Source organism: Dreissena polymorpha, chromosome 15 (assembly GCF_020536995.1).
Source record: "Dreissena polymorpha isolate Duluth1 chromosome 15, UMN_Dpol_1.0, whole genome shotgun sequence".
NCBI lineage: Eukaryota > Metazoa > Mollusca > Bivalvia > Myida > Dreissenidae > Dreissena > Dreissena polymorpha.
In genome coordinates, this window is record NC_068369.1 from 27,956,837 (window position 1) to 27,979,474 (window position 22,638).

The window sequence follows — 22,638 nt, forward strand, 5'->3', positions numbered from 1 at the left end:
TATCTATATTTTTCCCAAATGCCAGCCTAAAAGTCCTTGTTAAAGTTTGTTTTTAAATAAATCTAAACTTTTAGTTTATCACCCTTTCCAACCATATTAGTTGAACCATAGTTAATATGTAAGTACAGCGTGTGTTTCGATATAATAATTATTTTAGATTATTCCAAATGTTATTTTTGTTTTTATTGTAATATATAAGGCTGAATGAATGTTTGAATAAAGGAACTGAAGAAGAAACAGCACAGTTTAGTCACTTACTAAATGTCTATACATAGTTTACCATCGAATGATGATATTTCACGCGAGAGATTACCCTGTCCTGCCTCACAACAATACTTGATAGTTCTTCTCTTGGCTTATGTATATTTATGTTTTTTTTTACTAATGCTAGGTGACCCTCACCCTCAATTCCACCAAGGTCAGCGATTGGCTAATCAACAGGCTACACTCCAGTCACAACTGAATACTAGAAGGTAACACTGCACTAAGAATAGGCCCATCTCTTTTGTTATAGGAGATAGTATTTATTTTTGACTTAAAAGTGAAGTTTTAGAAAACAGCAGTGAGATCAAATTTTCACAGAGAAAAAGTGTATTTTAACTAGAAAAATACTTAATTAAATCATGCTCATTAACACCTATACTTGGGCAGTGAAACATGAGCAAAGTTTAAAAAAAATAAGGGAAATATGGTGATTATTAAAGTTAATAATCACACTGACATCAGCAGGAATTCGACTTTTTATGCACTGCAAACACATAGAACAAGATTTGAAGCAGAGATACTGCTTAGTGACTTAAAAACAAAATAAGCCCAGAAAAATATGTTGTTGTTTTGGAATTCCCACGTTTCTTATCTTTCATATGCTTTTGTTTAAATTTGTTGTATAGGTTGTTGTTAAATGTAGTTTGCACACAATTCTGATTGCTTTTTGCACTAGCCCCTTTGCTTTGATTCTCAAGATTTTTACTATTCCCCCAACTCTCTGTTCATTTTGTTAAATCCAGAATATTCACAGGTTTCTTGTAACATTCAGACAATTTTAAAGTTTTGTTAAACAACTACTTGAGATTATTTTTACATGTAAAACCTTTTGAAAAACCTTGTTACCATTCTAGAGGTCTTATTGTTCTACTCAAAATTGAGATTAGGTTCACAGGTAAGACCTTTTGTTCAACTGTTCAAGAGGCCTTATAAATGACTGTATCTAGAATAGACTTGATCAGAATGTTTATCTGATAACATCTATTTGGAGTTTAGTTGTTGGTCATGTATCCAAAAATATTATTATTCTGCAGAATCTTATTAGAAAACAATCCTACCACTTAAGAGGCAACATTAATTACTAAATCTTGATAAAATTGTTTATTTAAAAATATTTAGGTCTTGCTTGCACCTTCCTCCTAAAACTAGGTCACCAAGTTAAATTTTAGAATAACCTTTCTGCCTTTATAGAGGCCACATTTATGACCTAATCTTCATAAAACTTGGTCAGAATGCTTATTGTGACAATATCTAGGCCAAGTAAGAATCAGGGTCAAAAACTAGGCCACAAGGTCAAATCTTAAGAGAAACCGTGTTACCACCGTTGAATCCATATTTATTACTTAATGTGTTTATCCAAACAATATCTTGGTCATGTTTGAATCGAAGGGTTTATTTAGCAGAATCTAATAAAAAAATCTTACCACTTTAGAGGCAATATGTATTACTAAATCTTGATAAAATAGTTTACTTAAATGATATAGGCATTGTTTAAACTTTGGCTTCAGGCTGGGTCAATAACTAGGTCAAAGGTCAATTATTTGACGATTGGTGTACATCAAACTCAGCTATTCAGGGCAATTACGGCCATCTTGTTTGTTGTAGACTTTCGTCTTGCTTTCTGCAAGGTTTCGCATAGTCGCACTTTTATTCTCTCTGCATTCGTTCCCATATTTTGTTTGTGTCACAGTTTGTTTTTCTTCATTTCCTCTATCTAGTAGTCCAAACTCAGTGAAAACGTGGAAATCTAAATCCAACACCAGCATAGACAGTTCAACATCTGACGGAAGTAACAGTGTAAGTGCTGTGTAACCTTTTATTTGTTAAAGCCTCTTAAAAGTTACAGTCAATGACCCTGATTAACCCTTAGCATAAGGAATAATCAATTTTTATTTCAAGTGTATGAACACATTTATTTCTTTTTCACATGATACATTAGTCTTGTCAACTAGTTATCTTTTATTTGTGCAGTTTCATATATCATGGGCTTATACCAACTTATCAGAAATTGCAAATATTTTCAATCCTTCATTGAATCGTTTTTGTATATTAACATTTTTACTGCTAATATCTTGCTTTTAGTGTTGTTAAGTTGTTGATTTTTTTTTTATCTTTTCAATCATTGTCTTTATATGAGCAGCGTTCTGGGAATATGGGGCTAAATGCATGTGCCTTAAGTGTCGTGAAGTTTGCACAGGCTCATCCAGGTCAACACTTTCTGCTTTTATGTAATATTTCATTTGAAGAAAGTCTCTTCCAACAAAAATCCAGTTTAGGCAAAGTGTTTACCCTGATTAGCCTGTGCTCACCTTAATCATATGCTTTAAGCCCCATTTTTCCAGAATGTTGCTAATGAGTCTTGTCTTTATTGTAAAGATACATACCACATAGGATTGAAAGTGATCATGACTAGTATTGAACATATTAAGCTACTTAGAGCCCCATCACATGCCTCTGATAAATGTTAAATGACCTGATTTATTGCCTCCCTGAAATACTAGTAAATGTGGACTGTCCTGATATACTGACTCTGAAATATTGATAAATGTTGTCTAACCTGATATACTTACTTGCTGAAATATTGGCAAATGTGGACTGTCTTGATATACTGACTCTGAAAAATTGATAAATGTTGGCTAACCTGGTATACAGAATCTCTGAAATATTGGTAAATGAGGAATGACCTGATATATTGACTCACTGAGATAGTGGTAAATGTTAACTGACCTGATATACAGACTCTCTGAAATATTGGTAAATGTGTACTGATCTGATATACTGACTTGCTGAAATATTGATAAATGTGGACTTACTCGATATACAGAATCTCTGAAATATTGGTAAATGTGGAATGAACTTATATATTGACTCACTGAGATATTGGTAAATGTTAACTGACCTGATATACAGAGTCTCTGAAATATTGGTAAATTTGGACTACCCTGGTATACTGACTTGCTGAAATATTGGTAAATGTGGACTGACATATTGGTAAATGTAGACTGAACTATTGGTAAATGATATACATACTCTGAAATATTGGTAAATGTGACTGACCTGATATACAGACTCTCTGAGATATTGGTAAATGTGGACAGACCTGATAAACTAACTACCTGAGATATTGGTCCTTGTGGACTATCCTGATATACAGACTCTGAAACATTGGTACATTTGGACTGTCCTGATATATTGACTCACTGAGATATTTGTAAATGTGTACTGACTTGATACACTGAATCTCTGAAAGATTGATAAATGTTGGCTGACCTCAAATACTGAAATATTGTTAAATATAGTAAAAAGTTCGGAAAAGAGCAAGATACAAACAAACAAAACTTGTGTTTATGCTTTTGTTTTTCCATATTTGTATACCACTCCGATATGCACTAAGACACGTTTGAAGTCCCTTAAAAAACAAATTAAATTAAAAACCTTTCTTACAAGATACAAGTTTTAAAGACTTCATTTCCAACTCTTTGGTTGAGCAGCAAACAGCATGAAACCTGAACAGACTGCAAGTTATTCATAGGCTGTTATGGTTTTATGCTGGGCGTTTTTGTCAATTTTACTTTGCTTGTGAGCGGGAAAGGGTTTAATGAGTCGTGTTCTGAGAAAACTGGTCTTAATGCATGTGCGCAAAGTGTCATCCCAGATTAGCCTGTGCAGTCCGCACAGGCTAATCAGGGACGACACTTTCCGCTTTTATGGTATTTTTAGTTTCAAGGAAGTCCCTCCTTGCTGAAAATCAAGTTAAGGCGGAAAGTGTTGTCCTTGATAAGCCTGTGCGGACTGCACAGGCTAATCTGGGATGACACTTTACGCACATGCATTATGCCCAGTTTTCTCAGAAGGCGGCTCAAATGTTTTCCTATTTGTTTCAGAATGTGGCCATGGGTAGGTTATGATCCTCACTATGGAACAATGTGAAGGACATATTCCACCACCAAACAAGCATGGCAGACACTACCCTGCCAACACAGCACCCTTCCAGAAAACGCCTGGTCTCAAATGGAGCCAGAAGCAAGCCTGACCCTCTGACGGCAACCCCTCCCCACCCTCCATCCCTTTTTAGGGCAGTGTCTGGGACTTTAAAATGGCTTCCCTCCCAACCATCACAATGCTTAGTGTAAAACGGTCAATCCTTTTAATTCTTTGTGAAAAAAAACTTTGTGACTCTGTTATGTTGATGTCTTGCAAAATTGAAATCTTGTAAAATGGTAAATATTGGTTCAATATTTTAAGTTGTGCTCTTCTGCTAACAGCAATTTGTAGATTTTAAACTGGAACTTTGATCTGAAATGCTTACTTGACTAATATTTCAGACTTTCATGGAAAGCTTTTTAAAAACTTACTTTAAAGCAATTTGATCTGATTTTGTTTTTCATTAACTACCAGATAAGATTTGCAGGAGGATCTGTTTTGAAAACCGACCGTTTAGCAAACTTTACAATAAGGGTGTAATCAAGTGATAGTTAACATGGCGACGTACATGCCTTGACCATTTTTTAATTACGCTCACTTTCTAGCCACATCAGTCAGAAAGTGATAAGGGTTTATCTCATATTATATCTCGACTTAACTTGCTGCAAATTTTCTTAATGGCGATGTAATTAGGTCATCTCACTAAGAACATTTCCAGCAAGGAAAGTCAAGATATAAAAAGAATGTTAATATGCTTTCTTTCTAAAATGGCTGGAAAATGAACGTCATTAAAAAATTAAACAAAAGAAATAAGGGGTTTTAAATGGTGAAAAAAATCTCGGCACGGATGTCGCCGTCTCGACTATGGTGTGATTACTCCCTCTGAACGATGCTAACAAAATAATTGTGAAGTCCAACAATTATCAGCTGCCATGTCACAGTTGCATCATCAATTCTTGATAATTGCTGGTCTTAAGTTGGTTTCTGCTTGTGGTGAACAAGGCCCTAGTTTGTTCACTTGTTTTTTTGCAAATGTTCGTGTCCCACAAGTGAGGAAATGAGCACGTTCTGGTAAAACTGGGCTTAAAACATGTGCTTAAAGTGACTTTTCACAGATTTTGGCATGTTTTGAAGTTTGTCATTAAATACTTTTAATTGGTTAATGTAAACATTGGAACTAAATATATTGGGTAAAAAACTAGAATAAAATCAGGGCTATAGATAACAAGCGTACTTGCGTTATTATGCAATTAAAATAACCATAAACGTAATTAAATTCAAAATTAAGTTACAAAAACGCAAATACAATTTTAATAACGTAATTCCAGTAAAAAACCTTGCATCACGAAATGCAATTCTTACGAACACCTGGCGTATTTTTTAGACTTGTTATTTTTGGTACAAAAATGTATTGGATAGTTTATATGCCGTCCTATGAAGAAAAGAAGGCAGTCTTTTCCAGCGGTTATCAATCTTTGGGGTATTATTGTTATTATTTGTAGACCCGTCCGATTTCTACTTTCATTTTCAAGGTATTCAACTCAAAATGACTGAAAAACGGGGTGCATCGCTTTGCACAGCCATAACTTCATCAATTGTACAGCGTTTTTCACAAACTCAGTCTTATTCAACGCAAAAATGAATTAACTTTGATCAGAAATTCAGTAATTGTTTGTTGTAATGTACAGGTACCTTTTTGAATTCCATTTGTATAAATAATATAGTAACCTTAGTAATATAGTAGATTTTTATTATATTATATATGTCATAATACATTCCCTAAATTACCCAATTGAGTTAAAAACCGGAGGTGGAAAACCCAATTAAGCTCAAAAGTAGGGGGTGAAAATTTTTGCTAAAACTCTATTGAGTTTACAGAAAAACATTGTCAAAAACAGGGGTGCATCACCCAATATACCCCAAAAGTTATCTATAGCCCTGTAAAATTTAAGTAAGAAAAAAAGTTATCAACAACTGGGCTCAAACCACTCACCTTTGGAGTTACAGTTTATCGCTGAAACCACTTGGCTATTCATGCTCATATATTTTATATAGTGATGTATTTTTATCTTATAAAAGCAACCATTGGCATGTAAAAAAAAATATAGATAACAACAGAACTCTCCAAATTATTAAATTATTTAAGCGTTTGTAATGCTTTATAATTTTCAGATTTTTTAATCGTCAAAAGATTCATATAATGAAAATTTTAGAGCATGGCTAATGTTCAGTATTACTGTTTCCTTGCAAATATTAATTTTTATGCCCCCGAATCGAATGATCAGGGGTATATTGTTTTTAGCCTGTCTGTCTGTCTGTCATTCGTCATTCTGTCACCAAAACTTTAACCTTGCATTATTGTTTTGCAATAACTTTTGAAATTTGAACATAGCAACTTCATATTCGGCATGCATGTGTATCTTATGGAGCTGCACATTTTGAGTGGTGAAAGGTCAAGGTAATCCTTCAAAGTCAAAGGTTAAAAAAAAAGCGGCGCATTAGGGGGCATTGTGTTTCTGACAAACACATCTCTTGTTTTTTTCAATTTTGTCTATTTACCAAAACATGAAAAGGTTCCTTTTAAGTGTCATCTCAAATTGGTTTTTGCAATCTGCACAGGCAAATCAGTGGCCACACTTAAATTTGCCTTTATGGTACTCTTTCGTTAAAAAAAGTATCTTTAAAAAAAAAAATCTACCTCAGGCATGTCATCGCTGCTTATAAGTCTGTGGGGACGGAAGGCTATTCATGGATAACACTTTGCACACATGAATTAACCCTTTCCCCCATCAGAAGCAAAGTGCTTTTGCAACCAGCATGAAACCAGAACAGCCTGTGATTAACTCGCAGTCTGTTCAGGTTTTATGCTGTTTGCTGCTAATCATTCACTGAGGGTTGGAAATGGTGCCTTTAAAACTTGAATTTGTAAAGAAAGGTATTTATTTAAATGTAACACTAGAAATGCGTCAAAATACAAATACGTATCTAAAAGTGGTTAATGGTTAAGCTCAATTTTCCCAGAACAAGGCGCTTATAATCTGTGTCTTTTTCAGCAGGGTATCTAGTCCCTTGTCTTCACAGACATGTGCCGTTTCATCTTAATTACACATGTGTTATGTGAAACAAAATAATGTCAGTACATTTTCCTATTTTATTAAGATACTAGTGTCATCACTTAAAGATTATGAACCTTACTTGACAGAAATGTTGTACAGATTATGTCGTAGAATTATGTGCAAAAACTTTATAACTGAACATTTGCACGCGTCTCTCAGAATGGTTGTTAAATTGTTTGTTATCAAGTGCAGTTAAGAGATAGGCTGTTCAATTTTATATATATATATATATTTACTCAACCGTACCATTGCTGTACATTTTATTGAGTGTTTTAACGTTATTGCAATTTATTTTGTGTAGAAAATCTGGAGAACATACAAACAATTCGGGTCATAACATATCAACTAACGTTCTCCATTTGCATATGTGTAATATATTTACTTTAGTGATGTACACATTATAACGTTCAGGCAAATGGCAAGTGTTAATTTTTTAGAACGCTTATAGAAATTATTTTGCTACAAAAACTTGAAACAAATGACTTGTATTATTTCTACTTAATGTTAAGTAGGATTTTATTATGTTTACATCTGCAATGTTTACCTTTCACAGATATACACACCAGTGGTGTAATTTCCAAAAGAACAACACTTTACGAGCCTACATTTAGCCCAGTTTTCCCACATCGAGGCTCAATTTGTTTCAATAATGCTTACAATTTTTTTCACTTTTGTGTTCACTAAAACTCATTTCATGTGTACATTTATTTATGGAAAAGCCAAGTTATACCAAGTGCTTCAGTATAGGAATGGATTATACATTTTGAATGGAAGAAATAATGGGTGCAATTAATTTCTTCCTCAGATGTGCAATTTTATGTTTTGTTTATTTTTCATTTCCATTCCTGTTCACAAAAAAAATATAAAGAATACAATGGTAGTGTTATTGTGAACTTCAATTTATCAGATGAGTTGAAGAAAGGTGTACACGGCAAGGCTTGATATTCATCCTGCAATATTAAAAAAAATCTTTGGTGAGACAATCCAAATATAAGTGTTTAATTTTTAAAATGCAAAAGCCATAACATAAATGGTTTACTGAACCTTGCTTAGTAATTAAAACTTTATTTTTGATATCTGTCCCAGTTTCGTTATGAGAAAAACTCCTCAATAATTGAATGAGAAAGTCAAAAGGGGAAATATTGCTATATGCTTGCATTAAAATTTATGCAGCATTCCCAATTTTACAAATAATTTATATGTTTGTTAAAGCATAAAATCTTGTTTCTCCTGAGCAAAAGACCAAAAACAAAGATGGCTGCAATTTTAAATGGACAAAACTGTTTGCCCAATGTCAAACAATATTAACATCTCTTCTTTGACTCCCTTTTTAGTAACTGGCATATAGAAATCAAACCTATACTGGCGTATAATCAATCGTCTTCAAGCTGTAATTGTATTTGACCATTTACCGCAAGTTATAGAAGAACAAGAAGTCATCTGTATACATGAACAAGCAATTTAAAGTCTGGTGGATATATTAAGCACAAGTTTACATGACACACAGGTTTGTTTTCTATAATTTAATTTAACTGTAGGATTAAAGAAAATTCCAGAAACACTATCAGGAGAGAAATCATTTTACAATCATCAAGACTAGTATATAAAGCAAGTAATGTAAGCCTTATACTGTCCAAAGTTAGACATATGTATGATAAATATTATTGGTAAATTACTTGACAAATAACGGTGATGTAAACATTTTTGTTTAGGAAAAGGTACATTAAATAAGTCACTGCTTAATATTATGAAATTTAATTACTTTGTGTATGCTCAAACACGTTTGATATTATAGTGCGAACCAGTAAATGGCAAAGTGTTTTCTTTTAGTAAAACAAAAAGTGTAAACCATCTATGTTCCATCCATGTTCTTGCTGTGTTGATATTATTGTTTGAAAAATGATTTATTTGTACATGAATTTATTACATGTTCACAGCAATGAAGTCATGTTAGTTTAATTTTAGATGGTACAATAGTTGATCAGTTGTTGGTAGCGAAATGCTGTAAAACATTGTACCAAATATGTGTCCCAAAGAGTTTATGTTTATTTTATAATTTAACTAAAATATTTTAAATTTATACTGTTTTTCTTTTCTTAACTGACTATTTTAAGTCTATTGATTATAAAAATATGGTACATGCAAAAAAAAATGCAGCAAGGCAAACGAAGCTCCAGCCCAGCCTGCGCATCTGCTCAGTTTAGCCTGTCCACTATTGAGCCCACAAAACCATCCATGACTTTTTAGCCGACAGAATATCTCCTGATCAGAATGCGTGCTTGCCGCATATTGCTTAAGACACATTTTTGCATTATGGGACTAAAATAATACTACACTTGTAGAAGTTTTTTTTTTTAATCTATGACTCTGTAACAGTTTGTCATAAACTGTATTATGAATTATTGTTGGAGTCTACTTGCTAAAGTGTGTATTGTGAATTTCATGAAGTCCATAAATACACATGCTTGTGTTTTTTGTTCAGTGCAATATGACTTTTGTTTACCGTCACTGATATAAGTTAATTTTTTTATGTTTTGATACCTTGTTAACGAAAGTGAGTCATAGCAATTCTTGGTGCATCGAACATTTTGTATGTGTGAAGTTTTATATCGATCAAGTGTTAAGTTTGGACGTGGTATAAATAAATATTCCTTACAGAGTATGTATTGTTGATAAATGGTGTTAATTGTTATATTTTCAAAGTACACGATTGCTATTTTGCCATTATTTTCGTAGTGTGCTTATTATTGACACCAGCTGACAAACAAAATCATCAGGGTTTTAGATTATTGTTAAATATAAAAAGTTGCCTTTAAATTCTCTTAACTATATTGAGCATTTACTGTTTTAAGGGATTTACACATGCTCTTATTCACATCCATGTCTCTAGAATGAATACACATGGAATATTACATGACTGTGGTGTTTCGATTGGTTTTATCACACCAGTTGATTGTAGAAACAATGCTTTTCAGAAGTGGCAACACAAGTGAAATTCAATTTCACACATCTAGTAGGATACAAAACCATATCGCAAGTCGAGCAACAAATGATGTATAAACTCTAAACATAACATTATATTGAACTACATGAATGTTTAAATACTATCACGACGTCATAATGATGTGCATATTAATTAGGTCAGTTATAAGTCAAGTTTTTCAATTAGAACATATTTTTGCGATGAGATATGGAATTAGTATAAGGTCTTGGATTTGATATCAAAAGTGCACCAGTATTTCAGTAAGATGATCTATAGGTATTTTAATATTATAATATTATTCTAGGTATCTCTTTGCCCCAAAAAGATCAATACTATTCAATTGAATTTTGAATCCTGTGGTATTAATATATATCTGGACATTGTTTCAAATATTAATCAATTGTAGCAAAACTGCACAATTTTGGCGATAAAATTTTTACAATTTTTGTTGGGTCTCAATAAACAATATTTCGATTTTGTATGAGATGATATCTTTTGCTTTGCGTAAACCTTTATAATTTTCGGTTATTCATTTCTTTTGAACATCTCACCTCACCTACTGGCTATATTCTGGTATAAGACAAAACTCTTTTAAAAACATGCATGGATGATTTCATATCTCCAATATTTATTACACTTGTACTTTTGATAGATAATTATCATTTGTTGATTTTATATAAGTTGTTCGAAGTTACTTGTCAGTGTCTTTGATGGATTCCCCAAGAATTGGGTGTTCTTGTCACTGGGAAAATCGCTGCGATTCAGCCCCAAGCATGATTTTGTCACTGGGGTCATCGCTTTTCCTATGTGTAAATTAACTGTGCAACTTTCTACCAAACTTTGCCAAACGTGTTGTTTATTTTGTTGCTCAAGTGTTTTGTATTGTATGAATATGGTTAGAATGTACAAGAACTATTGCGTAACTGTCAGTGACAATTTGTCTTCAACTGCACATGATTTGTCGAAAAGTGTTTTACGGTTTGTACATTTTTAGAGCAACTTTTAAAATTGCAGATGTTAAAGAAATCTAATATAAAGCGAGAATAAGAAAATATACTACCGAGCTTAAATACCATTTTCAGTTTTTAAAATGTATTGTTTGTATTTATGTACTTTTCTCTCGAAATACCGTCTTAAATTGAAGTTTGTTTCTAGATATATTTCATATCATACTGTTCACAGCGATGAAACTTTGCATCCATGATGTATTTTTAGTTGTGAACATAATGTGTTAACTGTTGATATATGAAAAATTATGTTCATAGCGATTTTATCTTCTGTTGTTTTCAAACCCGTGTCATTTGCCAGTGCCCACTATACACACAACTAGAAACACCGCCTGTGTTGCGAGGGGCGAATCCGATATGAGATATATGCAGATCGAAATAAAGCGTGATGCACGTGTTAGTGTTCCGTTATTGACTTACATCTAATGTAAAAGTGGTGGGAAATAATTTGCAGCAAGCAATATCGTTATCACAATTATGTAGTTCAATAAGATGTATTATAATGTTGCAAATACGACGCAAATGTTTGACAATCCATTATTTATGAACGCTTTTAAAACCTCTTACACACGTGGACTTTTGGTTTAGTGTTAGGTGGATATTACTTACGAATGGTAAACCATTGAAAGAAGCATGTTAATCTCAAATGTAGGCGGGGCTAAAATTGTGTTATCAGTCAGGGACATGATAATTTTGGAAATGGGCCGAGTTAATAAGTGGTATCGGTCAGTGGTATAAAACAATATAAAAAGATTGAGTAAACGTCTCCGATGCAATTATGTAATAGTGGCATAATAAAACAAATGTGTATGACATTAAATATATATATTATACTGTACAGGCGGAAGAATAGTCGAGCGCGACCGTTGTATATTGGTGATATTGTGTCCAAGTTTTGGTTCCTCAAAACGCTTCAAGCGCAAATCAAATAGCACCCTCAAGAACATGTTTCCAACAATATATTCAAAACAACGCCAATGCAAACAACTGAAACACAACAAATGATAAAGACAAACAAATAGATTGATATCAATATAGTTTCATAAACGTATGCTGATAAATGTTCGTGTCAAATTGTTGAATCAACATTTGACGTCAGTTCCGGGTACATTTACATCGACAATTTATGTTTCCAATGGTTATAGAAAAGCATAACTAAACAAATCTGTAAACGTTAATTGTGTCATCCGAAACCTGTACATAGAGTCTGTCTTTACCCTTCATCTTAGAAAAAGCAACGGAACCGAACACTTTCCCGGTGGGCGGGGATGCCAGATTCGCGCCTATCACGTCCCCTCTGCGGTTGATCTGAACAACGGACGATCCGCATGATACGAATACGTTGTCGTGGTCATCCGACGTTAAACTTTTAGGGGTAGCTGGGATTTTCAAGACGTCATCTTCCGTCTCCGGCTTGTCGGCAGGCATGTTTGATTCGTGGGCCACCTTTAGGCCAACAAGGTCTACAGTTATAACACAACCGTTTTTCGTGTCGGAGATCGACAGGTATTTCCCGTTTCTCGTTGCGCAGACATGGTATAACGAATTGTTTGCTATCTCTGATGTGAACGGGTTGAGCACTTCCAGTTTAAATTTGAGGTTACCTCTGTAATCCATCAGCCGCAATTCCCATGTCACGTCCGTGAATTTGGATATGATAGCCAATCCGTACTTCCAACAAACCAATCCTTCGATCCGTCTCATGTCAACATTGTATTTCTTTGTGAGTGACAATCCTTTGTTTCCTGATATTTCATAAATATGGCGTGGTGTTGCAGCGTAAAGATCGGTCGGGCAAAGGTTGGATGCGGTGATATCGACGATTCGGTTGTGAAACTGAAGTGCTGCCTTGCATCGAAACATTCTTCCGTAGAGCTTTATATTATTGTTGTTTTTGTCCAAAACTAATAGCTTACCATTTAGCAACGTAATAATCTTTTGTATGATCACATTCTTTTCTCCACTGGGGAATGGAATGGCAAGGCATTGTTCTTTCACAAGTTCTAAAGCCTTTAACTCTGTCTCTATTTTCGCTGTTGTAACTATCTGAACGTCAGCCGATGTTCTCCTGTAAGAAGAACGACTTTTAATAATTCTTGTTATTTCCACGTCGTTAAGTCTCTGGATTGCTCTTGCTGTTGGGTGTCCTTTAAGCGAGTATGTTTTAGCATCTTCTTTCACACCATACCTCGTTCTTAAGGTTTTTAACTTCCTGTTCTCGTGAAGAGTATCTAGGATTTGTTTCTTGCCAGCATAGCCCATAGGCTGGTGTTGTTCCAAATAAGGACTTTCTAACATCCGTTCTCCAATCGGCTTTGGTTGGACCAAGTATGGAAGCGACGCAACGCTGGAGCGGGGCCATTTCGGGTTAGTAACATACGTGACTGCTAGATTTTTCTTTGGGCCGGGATATAATGTCGGCAGGATGGTTTTCAATGCGACTCTGTACGGATTATTTTCATCATGGTGGACAATTTGCTTAAGCTTCTTTCGCTTGCTAACCGACGAAATCTGGCTTCCTTCAATATCCACGGCTGTCGCTCCACCAAGGAATTGTCTGGACGAAACTGATTTTCTGTCGAAAAATTTTGTATAAAACAAACTTTGGATTATCCTGTGTCGCTTAAATATTCGTTTACCAACATGATCCAGGGCACATTTACTGCAAAGAAAGTGTGTGCAATCCATGCAGTATGCCGTAGCCTTGACATGTTTGTTGACTGCCAATTCGTTTTTGCAGTAACATGCAAGAATTTCATGAGTCGATGTGGTATTATCCATAGTGTGTAACGTAATGCACGTGTTACACAGGTACTTTTGACAGACTTTGCAAAAGCCAGAACTATGCACATTGCTGTCTGGCTGTAGACAACTAGAGCAGATCAGCGATGACTGCTTTAGAACATCAGAGCCCATAAAGTCCGGCCCGTATCGAGATTTTCTGTCAATCTGAACTACAAGGCCTCCTTTAACGGACATTCCCGAAGTGTCTCCCGTCGGCATTTCTGTTATTGTGCCACTCAAATCGACACTGTCTTGAGTAATTTCAACTTCCATTGACGGGGCATTCACATTTTGATCGTAAACCTTTTTAGCCGACGCAATGATGTCCTTCAATGCTTGCTCGTCATTTTCTGAAGAGTTTACAAATTTTTGTCCATCTTCTGTGCTCACTCTTTCTACTTTAGGCAATTGCTCAATCTTTTCAATGGTACTTTTATCAATTGGAATATCTGTCAGAGTCCTTTTTTCCGAGCTGATATGTTTGTCTTCTCTGTGGTTTTCCGAACTTTTTGGAGTCCTCGGAAGTTGAGCTTTATTGTCCTTGTTTTCCTTAGTATCTGACTCATTTTTAGTTTTTTTTTCGTATTTTTCTTTAATCCTCTCGACGGGTTTATCCTTCAAATCGTTTGCTTCAACATATGTATCTATATTCTTAAAATGAGCCATGTTTTCGAAATGAGCTTGATAATCTTTTGAGTATGTTGTGCCAACGACCTTCGACGTTACTGCTTGAATATCGCCAACGTTCATGTTTACATTACTGTTAGCCTCTTTTGCCAACTCTATTTCGTTTTCTTCAGCAACTGCTTGTATGGCTGTAAAATCAGAACGTTCCCTTTGAAATGGCGTGTTAGGAGTCAATGGTTTCTCCTTGGTTAGGGTGAATGGTACTTTGTCAGGTTTAGCAGTTATTTCATCTCGCAATCCATGTATTCTGTTATAAGAAGCTACAGGTGAAGTTTCTGGATGAGGCTCTTTCACCAAGTGATCAGATTTCTCCATCGGAACATTAGCCCCACTTTTAAAACTTTCACGTGCAATTTCACCAGTTTTCTCTTCAGATGGTTCTCTCGGTAAAAGAGTTGGTAAACGGCCGGTAAAATAAAGATTTTCGGGTTCATTTGGGTATTGATCCTCACTGTGTTTGTCTAATCCTTCGGGTGGCGTCCGCATTGTCGACAAACCCGATCGCTCTGGCTGAGGTGTATTTGTAAACGTGTCCGTCTGAGAAATCTCACGTATTGACCTTTTGCTTGGTTCCCGTTCCATCTTCAAATTACTTTTCTCCATATCATCTGGTGACATAATAATATGTTATCAAATACGTATTTCTTATCAAGTGTTTTCAAACATACTAAGTGCATCGTGAACTAAATAAACAACTTGGTAGTTTATGTATTATGGTTCATATAACCACACAATCACATCTATTATTGGGAACATACAAGCACATTTAAACAAATCTATAAAATCATGCGTACCCATGGTATGATACGTTGTCCGTGCTCCATCGGTTTCATCTTGTTTCAATCTGGGGTTATGCGAAACTGTTGAATGCTCTGCAACCGGAAAACAATTAGGACAATAAGGTCTTTTGAAATATGTTTCGATTCATTAGAAAATTATTTTATGGAGTGTAAATTTCCTAAATTGTATTAAATCTTGTGTAACTATATATCTCTTTTTCTTTTAATAAAATTCAAATTATAAATGCTTTTTGATTTCAATTGTTTACTTAAGTAACAGGAAGGCAATGTTGATTATATTTATAGTAACAAACTTTGAAAAAAGCCCATTTAGGCGAAGTTTATACAAGGAAATAGTTGAGATTTTCCTGTGGCTTATAATGCAGTAAATTACGCGGGCATTCGAAACTGTTTTATAATTACTAATATGCTTCGTTGTTAAACTGAAACTCAGCGATGTATTAAATATTGATAACGAACGATACTGTAAGTTAGTAATGGTGCCGGAAATAATAATTCAAATAAAAAGATCAATACATTGCTTAATAACGCTTTTAAATACTGTGCCTTTGACAGACTTACCTCCTGGAATGGCATTCCGGTGTTCCGATTTTTCTTGGACAGCGGCAGCGGCTCCTTTCGTATCACCAATCGACTCGTCTGCGTTCTTCACGTCATCTTTTACCGTCCCTTTATTGCCAGACTCGAGATGATCTGGTATGTGGCTTGCCGCTGCCTGATTGCTCTTTGCCGTTCGGTCTTTGGCATCACTATTTTCGGCAGAGCCTTCGGGAGACAATCGGCGTTCAGTACCCGTGAAATGTCTTTCATCAAACGATTTTTCATCCCCTGTTGAACTCGGTTCTACCTCCAAACGTTGAACTCGCGCGCTACCTTGTGACATCAACGAGGTTTTCGTCTTATAGAACGAATCGTCTTTGTTAAACTTTTCATCTGGCTTATAATTTGTTTCCATGGTTTCATAGATGCATTTTCAGAATTAAAGCAACACATGCGAAATACTCTTAAAACATAATTGTGTGTTCCAATGTAAAGCACTCCCATAAAAGCAGAGAAACAGTTCAGTATATTGCTCAGTTTTCATACGAAACAATGCATACGATTTTACGGTCGAAACTTCTTTGTTTTAGTGATCAAGTCAGTGTATCGTTTTACACTGTTTATGCGTTCTCAAACAGAAGTGAACGTTTCTTTGTATCGCATGTAATTTGATATGTGTTTGGCTATAGTAACGTGACTAAGTCAAACAGTGTTAATGGTCGTTTTAACAATGTAACACACGCGACAAAATAATTTCACATACATACAAGTAAACGAGTTTAAACTATAATAAATCTTTATGACTGAAGAGGTATCTATTTCATTTAAATGATTTATTTTGACATTCTTTTGTTTGAAAACCCGTCTTATACAAACATTTAATAAAATTAAATATGACCCCATTTATTTAAATTTGTATACGTATGAAGCATCAAATACAACAATCTAAGTTAAGCTATTTTGGTAGACAATTGATCTAAATGTGCTTATTTTTTATTAGCACGATTTCTTTCAAATGTTAATTCATGGTAAATCATAACATAAAACAGTTTCAGCACTGCGGTTTGTTTGCTATGAACTTTATAATTTGTTATAACGTCTCCTTCAAGTATTTGTTTTTGAAGAGTAATATTATAACTCTGTTAAGTTATACGAAGGGTTGTGATTTTCTCAAAGGGTTTAATGAAGCGTGCTAAACGAATGCCTCACAGGTTATTTTATACTTTGGCAAGTCTTTTGGTTAGCCCTCTTGATTATTGCGAAGTAGAATAGAGGCGATACAAGTCAACACTTATTCACCCATACTGGATGAAACTCGCATCAATTTGAATAAATTGAGAGATAAAAATGCCACGATAATTTTCACAGATACATTTTCGAGAGTTAACATTCAATTTAATACATTCGTACAAGTTACCTAAGATACAGCATTTTTATAGTATCTTTGAAACATGGATTGATAATATCTAACACAAACAACAATAAAGAACTATACTTTTATGTAAGCATAAGCTGAAAAAAATATGTGGTAGGGTTTAATCTATAAACAAGAGCACCGCACAACGGGTGCCACGCTCGGCTGCGGGTGCAATTTTGAATGAATGAAAGCTTGTCAGAATTTTTTATTCATCAAGGTGCATCTTCATCTGAAGTTTCAAAGTTGTATGTGGAAGCACTTTGGTTTTAGATCAAAATGTCTAGGTTTTAGCACGACGCGGACGGCGGTCGACACGACGAGCTTGCTATGACAATACCTCGGGTTTTCTCCGAAAACAGCCGAGCTAAAAATCTAGAGCAACAATCGATAAGTAGAAAATAATAAAACCATAGTTTATCAAAGAAAATATTGAAACGTAATAAATTGTTTATTAAATATGTTCATTTGGACGAATCATTCCAGTGTAGCAAATGTATTCAACTTCTATACACATGAAGTTCCACTAAAAACGAACACCTCCGCCATCATTTGTCCAAAGCGTGCAAATGAAGTTTAATGAGCTTATGGAATGTTAAGAATGTTCCAAACTGTTCGCTTAACATATAGTGAATCACCAATCAGTCAAGCTGGTACACTTGAAATGTACTGTTTTTATTTTCACTTCGTCCGGTGTAAACAACCAAACGATGCGTTGTCATATTGAAAGCGATTACTGCATCTTTTGGCACCTTGTTTACCGGGGTGCCCAAGTCATGGCCGTTAGAAGATACTTTATGTACCTCGCCGTACCACGCTATGAGGAGATCCCCGTCTTCATCCATTGTCAGACTTCCTGGGCACCCACCTTTGTCCCGTCCTTTCACGACATTCCCCACCTTAAACGTGATCCGATTCAAATTTATCAATCTAGGTAAATTTTCACACCAGGAAAACATAACAATAATTAGAAAACAATATGGCTCGTATAAGCGCGATGTTACAAGCCGGTCGGTCATTAAGACGTGTAAGTTAATGCGTTTTAAATTTCACTTTATTGTTTTACGATGTACGATTTGAGAATTTTACTTTTTCAATGATTTTTTTTTAAATTTTTTAGGTTAGATATTTTATTGTTGATCAATTTCAATTAAATTTACTTGGATTATTAGATATGTGTTGCATTATTCTGAGTCCAAATTTCAACAAAATGCGTGCAACAATAAGAGAGCTATATTGATTTGAATACGTATTGCCTTAGAAAAGTCTCCAAGTGTGTGACATGCATTATTGTCTACACATTAACATACCTGCCAGTTGATGATATCAACGGAGATGATGCGGTTGTTTTGGGTGTCTGACAAAACGATTTCCGAACCGTCATTGCTGGACGCTATGTACCATACAGGGGTCACGAGCCGGACACTGAACGGGCTGCTAACTACGATCTGATAAAGGACTCGTCCCTCTAAGTTGAACAGATGGACCTCTAAGTGGCCCTTCTTATCGCTTGGTGCCTTCTTGTTTTTAAACAAAGCCGCTACCCCCTTCTGCCACGTCGTTAGTCCTTCGATCCTTCGAATGTCTGTTGGGAACGCTTGGATCATTTTAAACAGTTTTGCAGTTGTAAACGTATAAATCATGTTCCCAGATGACGCGAACATTTCAGATGGGTTATCAGACGATGCGCACATCGCTATAGGAAAGTTTTCAATATCAATTATGCTCTCCAATTCGTAATTCTCGTCGTAGAGTTTTATGTTCTTATTAGATAAGTCAGCAGCGACGAGCTTTCCGTTCTTGAGAAATGTTGATGAGATGATGTGACATGGTAATGCGTCGTCAGGCGAAGCAGTAACGTATTTCCCGACTAAACTTGCCACTCCAACAACCTGATCTTCTTCATATCTCACGTGTTTCGATTTCTTAGACGCCGTCGCATCGTCTTTCTTTTTGTCAGCCGCTTTCTTCGGCTGTGAGTCCTTCAAAGGCTGTCGACCGACCGTGGAATGTATGAGTGTTCTTGGGACTTCGTAGATCTCGTCTATCGTTATAGGCTTCTTTGGTTTGTTAGTGGGTTTTGCAATGAGTCGTTTCGGTGATCTTCTACCACTGAATGATCGAGCACGTGTCGTAGCACGTGACGACTGGCGGGAACGTGCACGGCTAAAAAAAGTTTACTTATTTGTAGGAATACTTTCTCTTGATAAATTATATATGGAGTAACTTTGTTTGAACTCTACCTCTTACATATAACAATCTTGTTTCCTCAATGTACACAAAGAGATGAATGATTATAACATTTATACTTATTTATTATAGCTACCATAAACAACTAGAATACCCTGTATAAAAATGAATTTACACAATAACTTGCCGGTTCAGTCGCGTACTGATATATTGTTAGACAATCAAAATATATTGACCATTATAACTTTCAGATAGTGTACTAGGGAACACCGGTGAAACAATGTTAATAAACCAGTACGTAATCACAAATCATTGTTGTAAATATAACACGCGACCTTAACAAAACAGCATAGTAAACACACCAAAACAATAAGTAAAGTTAACATCGCATATACATATAGGACAGTATACCTTGTACTTCGCGATTGCAATATTTCTCTTCCACACACCTCGTCATGGTTGAAAACCATCCCGGGTATGCTTTTTCCTCCGATGAAAGTGTGGCGCCGATATATACGAAATCCCCTGTGGTCCATCTTGCATTTCTCACAAAGGTACTGGCCGCAGTCGAGACAGAAGGAGTTGGCTCGAACAAGCTTGTTGACCTGTAGTTTAAACACATGAATTTGCTCTGGGAAAACGGGGTTTAATGCATGTGTGTGTAAAGTGTCGTCCCATATGAACCTGTGCAGTCCGCACAGGATTATTGGGGACGGCACTTTGCGGCTTTGTAATTTTCGTATAAATGAAGTCTCTTCCGACGAACAATACAGTTTTGGCGGAAAGTGTCGTCCCTGATAAGCCTGTGTGGACTGCATTAAAATCCGTTTTCCTAGCAAGGATCATATTTATATTTATACTTACTTTCATGATATAACATGTCATTACATATTTAATGCATGCTTTAATCTGGATAAGACAACGATCGTCAGCAACGCTTATACTTATACTTCTTCGGTAGAGAGGGCAACTGTTCATAAAACAACAACTAGAAGAAACATGGCAAAGCACACACGTAGGTTTCAGACATTAACATTTAGAACAAACAATATCTTCTGTTATCTATAAACAAATATATGTTGTTTTGAAAGTGTTTGTCTCCTTGCAGAAATTAAAAAAAATAAGTATAACATAAATATTGACATGACAAAACATTTGTTATATTATATTGTTTTAGGTAAACAAGAAACTTAATATATTATTGCCAATAAAATGTATTAATGTAGTAAACTTAAACTTTTGTTCTGAACATATGTATAGTATGTGACCTTTAGTTTCGTTGCGCAGTAGAAGAATGCGATCTCGTGCTTTGAGAATTCTTCTATCTTCCTATGCTCGGTGACGCATTCCCCACAAAGGTAGTATTTGCATTCCTTACAGATGCCAACCGCCCCGTTCTCGTCACCTCGTATATAACATTTCGCGCATATCATATCATTGGTTCCGTTGACTTCAATTGGAACATCCGAGTCGAGAGCATCGAGATCCGTCTTCGATCGCTTACCAAGCGTTGGGGCTGCCATTTGCTGTTTCACTTTATTTCCTTGTTCAATAAGTGTAGTTTATACTATATATAGTTTGAACGCCCCGTATTTTGTATTAACTCATTAAACATTTATGTGAGTTTAGTATCTATCTTAAACTTCTTTATACATGTTCAAAACTTTCATGAGCTCAGAAGTCCGTTACCATTTGTTGAATTTACGCTATACAATAAGGTTCCTTTAAGTTTAACAGCAAAAATAATATTGACACGGTGTTTATATTAATACAATTTTAAGATTGCTACTAAGAATTATACATTCCATTTTCCCTTCTTGTTTGCTGTCAAAGTATGTCTGAAATGTGCACAATTTTATTTACGTTTTCCATGTAAACCAGAGGCGTGTCAACTTTGCCAACTATCTCTTTGTGTTGTACCGTCTGACCTCAAAAGAGACTATCTACATTCTTGAATGTATTTCAATTTAGTCTGTGAATTAATCTGACAAGTTTATTTGTATCCATTGTTTTTGCGTTGATCGGTCCACTCTTACCACGTGCGCTCGTTTCATTTCCTTTCAAATGCAGCCGCATGGATCGCTGGGCACGCACTGATCACGGAGTGGTTAATTGACTGAGGTCTCAAAAGAAGTTGAACTTTGTATAATAATAATTTGAAACAATCTTACCATTTTAAACGTTATTGTTTTCCGAAGGTGAAAAAATGACGAACAGATTTATTTAAGAGTATTGATTGTGTCCAAAATACTCAAAAGGTTTCAGTTGGCGTTTCTCGTTGAACTCATATTTACAAACATATAAAGGTTGATTCAATTATTTAAAGGTACCGTAGACCACGACGGCGAAGAATAGAAAAGTTGTAAAATACCGTATTTGTTTACAATTATTAGCTTATATTGATTTAAATATCACGACTGGTATATTCCAGTCGTGATATATACCCCGGGTACGATGAATATACTAAAACGTACCCATGAAATGTAATGCTAAATCGGTCGTTGTCGGCTGTTTTTTTAAACCATTTATTTTTACATTTATGTCAATTTTCTATAAAATGGCCTATATATTATCGAAACTCATACTCAAAAAGCATGTTGATGCATTTTTTTTAAAGAGAGGTTTGTTTAAGATAAACAATATCGTTTTACGGTACTTGGTAGCGCGTTTTACGACATCGGATTTTGGGCGGTAATACAACTCGGATACAGTCTATATCGACCTGGTACGATTAAGTATATTTACCGCAACCGGGGTACATGTAAGTATACTTAAGAATACCCGGGGTACATGTCAGTAGTACCCGAGCCGTCAATGACCAATCGAGCGCCACGCAATCGTCAGAGGAAGACATAATTGACTATCGATAAACACAGTTTTGCTTTCAATATGAGAAAACAAACACTACCGAAATAGTATAGTATCGTGA

At 35.2% G+C, this 22,638-nt stretch overlaps 2 protein-coding genes across 10 annotated transcripts in view; one reads left to right on the forward strand and one right to left on the reverse strand.

Moving 5' to 3' along the window:
- LOC127860710 (cAMP-regulated phosphoprotein 21-like) overlaps nucleotides 1–11,689 on the forward strand; it is a 125,533-nt gene extending 113,844 nt beyond the window's left edge. For 4 of the 5 annotated variants that reach the window (XM_052398969.1, XM_052398970.1, XM_052398972.1 and 1 more), the window contains 3 exons: nucleotides 392–473; nucleotides 1,983–2,061; nucleotides 4,149–11,689. In XM_052398969.1, the coding sequence (XP_052254929.1) occupies nucleotides 392–473; nucleotides 1,983–2,061; nucleotides 4,149–4,172 (185 nt within the window). In that variant the 3' untranslated portion in view covers nucleotides 4,173–11,689. The remainder of the gene's footprint in view (nucleotides 1–391; nucleotides 474–1,982; nucleotides 2,062–4,148) is intronic. The other variant, XM_052398971.1, reaches the window with a different exon arrangement.
- Nucleotides 11,690–17,955: 6,266 nt separating this feature from the next.
- The window catches only part of LOC127860712 (uncharacterized), a 372,542-nt gene continuing 367,859 nt past the window's right edge, over nucleotides 17,956–22,638 (reverse strand). For 4 of the 5 annotated variants that reach the window (XM_052398977.1, XM_052398979.1, XM_052398976.1 and 1 more), the window contains exons 2-4: nucleotides 20,121–20,314; nucleotides 18,830–19,685; nucleotides 17,956–18,418 (exon numbers count right to left, since the gene is read on the reverse strand). In XM_052398977.1, coding sequence (XP_052254937.1) covers nucleotides 18,161–18,418; nucleotides 18,830–19,685; nucleotides 20,121–20,245 — 1,239 coding nt within the window. In that variant the 5' untranslated portion in view covers nucleotides 20,246–20,314 and the 3' untranslated portion in view covers nucleotides 17,956–18,160. The remainder of the gene's footprint in view (nucleotides 18,419–18,829; nucleotides 19,686–20,120; nucleotides 20,315–22,638) is intronic. The other variant, XM_052398975.1, reaches the window with a different exon arrangement.